This window comes from Haliotis rufescens, unplaced genomic scaffold (assembly GCF_023055435.1).
Source record: "Haliotis rufescens isolate VD_foot unplaced genomic scaffold, xgHalRufe1.0.p SCAF_95, whole genome shotgun sequence".
In the NCBI taxonomy this organism is placed as follows: domain Eukaryota; kingdom Metazoa; phylum Mollusca; class Gastropoda; order Lepetellida; family Haliotidae; genus Haliotis; species Haliotis rufescens.
The window spans coordinates 992,974-997,385 of NW_025964389.1; the positions used below are offsets into that span (position 1 = coordinate 992,974).

The 4,412-nt window shown below is 40.3% G+C and overlaps 1 protein-coding gene across 1 annotated transcript; it reads left to right on the top strand.

Annotated features, from left to right (window-relative positions):
* The first annotated feature begins 721 nt into the window (after positions 1 to 721).
* On the top strand, positions 722 to 3,031 carry LOC124127524. The gene is made up of 2 exons (XM_046490912.2): positions 722 to 829; positions 1,378 to 3,031. The coding sequence occupies exons 1-2, from the start codon at positions 726 to 728 to the stop codon at positions 1,769 to 1,771; spliced, it is 498 nt and encodes a 165-aa protein (XP_046346868.2). The 5' UTR covers positions 722 to 725; the 3' UTR covers positions 1,772 to 3,031.
* The last annotated feature ends 1,381 nt before the right edge of the window (positions 3,032 to 4,412 follow it).

A 4,412-nucleotide genomic window follows, 5' to 3' on the forward strand; every position in this document is an offset into this window, starting at 1 on the left:
CGAAACATGCTCCAGCAGGTATGGACAGATATCCCACAGGACTTTGTGCGACGCCTGGTCCATTCCATGAGACGAAGATGTGTTGCTTGCATCGCAACCAGAGGTGGATACACACGCTATTGATTTGTAAATTGAAATTTTGGCATGTTCACGGGTTTCTTTTTATGAAATCACGCATTTTTTAAGTCAAAATGTTTCAGATTTGGTAAAAAACATAATTTTGCATTAAATCTTATTCAATGTCACAGGAACTTTTGTTGTTCCATATATATATAAACTAAGGTAAATTAAAAGATTGCTGTTGACCGTAACCGTCAGTCTAGACACGGATTGGGTCGATACTTTGATAGGCTAGTGGAGAGCATTTCTTCGTCTTGTTCACTTGGATGGGTCGTAGCGAGCATATTTGTGAACGATCATGCAGTCGAAATCCAAATGTATGGTATAACGCTGAGTTCAAGATTAAAGGATTTAAATGATCAGAAAGAATGCTTGTATGTATTTATGCAAGGGAATTCCCAGGGGTTTACGCCGGAAATTGGAAGTAGTCAGTCAGTGTTTACGTCAAAATGTGTCGTTCATACACTTTCACCGACCTCTCTTCCATTTATCATGTAAACTTCAAATTAAAATAGTATATAGCGTAGACATGAAGCGTGACATCATTGTTTATACCATCAGTGAGACACATTTTTTCCCATTTTCATTTTCGTTTAGATAAATCGATGGCGAGTGGTATCTTCCTGTATGCAGGTTCACTGATGGCAGTACTGTGTGTAGCAGTAGCTGTGTGCTACATCTGCTACCGCATGGGTATGTCCACATCAAGGTCAGTATGTACAAGTGACATATATAATTCTCGATTTCTATGAACCAAACATTCACAACCAATTCTTACGAATAAATTCTTTAACATTGGTGGAATCGTCAGGTTTCATAGTGACTGATGAACACATGCTCATGATAAAGTCGGAATTGTATAAAAGGCTTTTAGCAGATATTTCTCATTATTAAGGAAAGGGGTTCGTCACTTTTCCTTCGTGTCCACATTTTATCCATGTATTCAATCTACGGTCATATTTGATTCAATATTTACCCATCTTATTGTTCATATCTGCGACACATTTTACATTGTTTCAAAGAACGTTACCATGTCCTTGAAATATTGTAAACACAATGTTACAATGTGGTCGCAGTCAACAATGTTTCGATACAACGTCTAGTTGAATACAAAGAGGATGTGATATCTAAGTAACTACAACGTTCCCTTGTCTGGTGGGGAAGAGTCATGCTTACCCACCTATGTAGGAACAAAGACATATATGGTGCGGTTTATTTATATGTAACTGATCACGTTCATTTTCTCATATTTTGTAGTAATCAACCACATGATGCAGGCCACAGTGCTGTAACAGGACAAGATGAAACAGTAGAGTACCAGGCCTTAAATCGATACTGGGAAATTAGAGAGGCAGACATGAACACGACCTGTGAGCCACCCAACAGACCAGGACAAGATGAAACAAAAGAGTACCAGGCCCTACAACGACACCGGGAAATTAGAGGGGCTGACATGATTGCAGAGTGTGGGCCATCACATCACCAAGATATAAGTAAAGAGGAGGCTTCCATCTTCCCTGTTACAGAAGAAGGTGTCCCTGGCGAAGATGCAGATACCAGTTCGTCTGGAGCCACTGAAACAAACACAACCACAGGTGCAAGATATATATCGCCAATTAGTGATGACTACATTGAACCATATTCTGAATAATTACAATGTATGTTGTTTCCATTTGATTGCCTCACAGCTAATAGAAAAACGACACCGAATCCACTTGTCAAATGTGATAAGTATACGCATGAAACAAAGCTGTTATTACAAGAATGGTTTTCCATCTTAAAGATGTGACTGTTCATGTTTGACGGGGACACTGATGATATCAGAGACGCAACCATGTCAAACAAACTGAATGCATTTAAACGGGTGGTCCTTCAAAGCTATCAGACGTCAACAGGGCTACCTTTACACGAAAATCAGCCCATCAGTGAGACAAAATGGCAAAATCAATGCCTACGGACGGAAGACATTGCTTTCATTTGTACGACGACTGCTATTAGCAACACATCCCTGAATACTGAAGTGACAATGTCCAATCAGTCCGTATCCAACCGTCAGAACCTTGGGTAATTGCTTCAGAGCAGCAGGAATGGCTTCTACTGACATATCACCATCAGAGGCTCCGTTTGACATGGTCTTTAGTACAACGAGCTTGGAACCTGGGAACCTGATGGAAAAGTCATTGGGTGGATGCATGCAGGTTCCTGCTTCATGTCAGGAAAGGACATCTGAGGGTTTTTGCGGCACAGGAATACGGCCTATATGTCCAGGAGCATCAGTCTAACTATCTCTGATGGGGAGGGGGAGCTCGGTAATTTAGGGGTGTATCCCTCACGATTGCCAGCTGGTCCTGGTCACCGTTCAAGGAAACTCCCCGTTTCGACAACCGCCAACTCGACACAGAACCTTATATAATTGATGGTAATGTCAGACCCCACTGTCCCCAGGCAGTGACGGCCTACCCCCCAGAACAATGCTGTGACGACTTTCCTTGGCCCGCCAGAACTGTTCATTGTACACAGGCACTGGAGCCCTATGTACAAAGGTAGCGTGAGTTTGAAGCTTCTATGCATCGGGAGTGGCTGAAGAGATTAAGCACAGGGGGATGCCATGTAGGATTTATTAGCTACCTAACTTTGAAATTCGGGTGTCATCTAGGGCCTCAAGTGACATTTCATCATGTAATACCCATCTGATATCGTCGTATGAACTCTGCAACGCCATACTATAAGAGATGTTGTTGTTGGCCAACAATAATGCCACTAAATCTATACTCAGCAGACAATTGTAGTTGTTCATGCCACCAGAGGGTCTTAGCACATCGTGTCAGTAATGACATTCAAAAGCACTTGTTTCATTACTCATTGGATGTGGTTATTGGTGCACTGAACATATGTGTGATGTAAAAATGTAATTGTCAAATTATTCACCTCTGTAACGCAGTTTGCTTACATATTTGCTAATTTGCTGTTATTAAACATTGTACTCATGTTTTGCACATTTTATGTATATGATTCCCTTGGAAAGGGAACTGTTATTCTTTCTGTAGATACACATTTCTTTCCACAGAAATATAAAAAAAATACCTTCACCTGGTGTGACACAAGGATCTTATTTACAAAAATGTCTAGTTTTTGAAACTCGTCATTTTAAGTGTTTTGGCCACACAAGTGAATAAAGTTGAAACTCTGTTGAACATTAGAGATATTTCTAGTGCATGTTTTTTTTGCAGAAGATTGTAATAATTGCTTGTCAAATAAAATGAAGATATTTCAAAAACACAAGCTTATCATTTATGTCTTCACTGTTTTTGTAATAAGGTTCCTTACGTTGTCTATGAAACACGATTGATTGATAATGAAAACAGATCTGATTAAGAGTTCTTGTTCAGACCATACAACTGATTAACATGTGTCATTTTTCGTGAAAAAAGGGTGCGGACCTTGACGATGTCCTTAACCTTCAGTGCGTAAACCCCGTTACTGATACTGAGTGTGCAATGTATTACGCCCCTACAGTGAACATTTCTTGAATTATCATGTCAAAACATCTATTACGAGGGTATGGTAGGGGATTTGATCCTTGCCAAAAGTAACAGTCAAATCAAAACAATTCCTAAAAATAAAAATGCTACATATTTTTGGAAATGTGGTCCGATGCATGTAACTGACAAGTTTGCCTCAATATATATGAGATAAACTTGATATGACACCACTTGAGGTCATTGAAGGTAGCAACACATATCCAACAAGCCCGATGACACAACCATTAAATGCTTAGAAAGTGTTTTGATCCCGGACGTTGCCGCTTTCACTTCGCATGCTAATTTAATAATAATTTCCTCGTGTTGCATACTCAAAATCATCTCAAAATATGAAAACACATCACGTTTACCTTCCAATGCGGAGCCGGAAATGTTTCGAACTTTTCACTGCATATAAAGATAAAAACAATTCTTTTGACAACATAGATACCACGTTGTATCAGTGCTAATTGTGTTCTACATTATCATAGCAATGTTTTTTTTCCACAATCTGTTGAGCAGGCGAGTCAATGTCGGAAGCATGTGGCATAAGTCACTTTGCATGAGACTGCCTCATTGGTCTAGTGGCATGAGTCCGCGCGGAGAGCTGAAGGTCCGGGGTTCGGTCCCCGGCTACGTCATACCAAAAGACGTTAAAAGATAGTACTTATTGTTACCCTGCCTGGCGCTCGGCATTAAGGGGCTCAAACAAGGACTGGTCGGTTCTGAGTCCGTATACTGTGTCTGAATTGAGTCTTCATGTTAAACTGC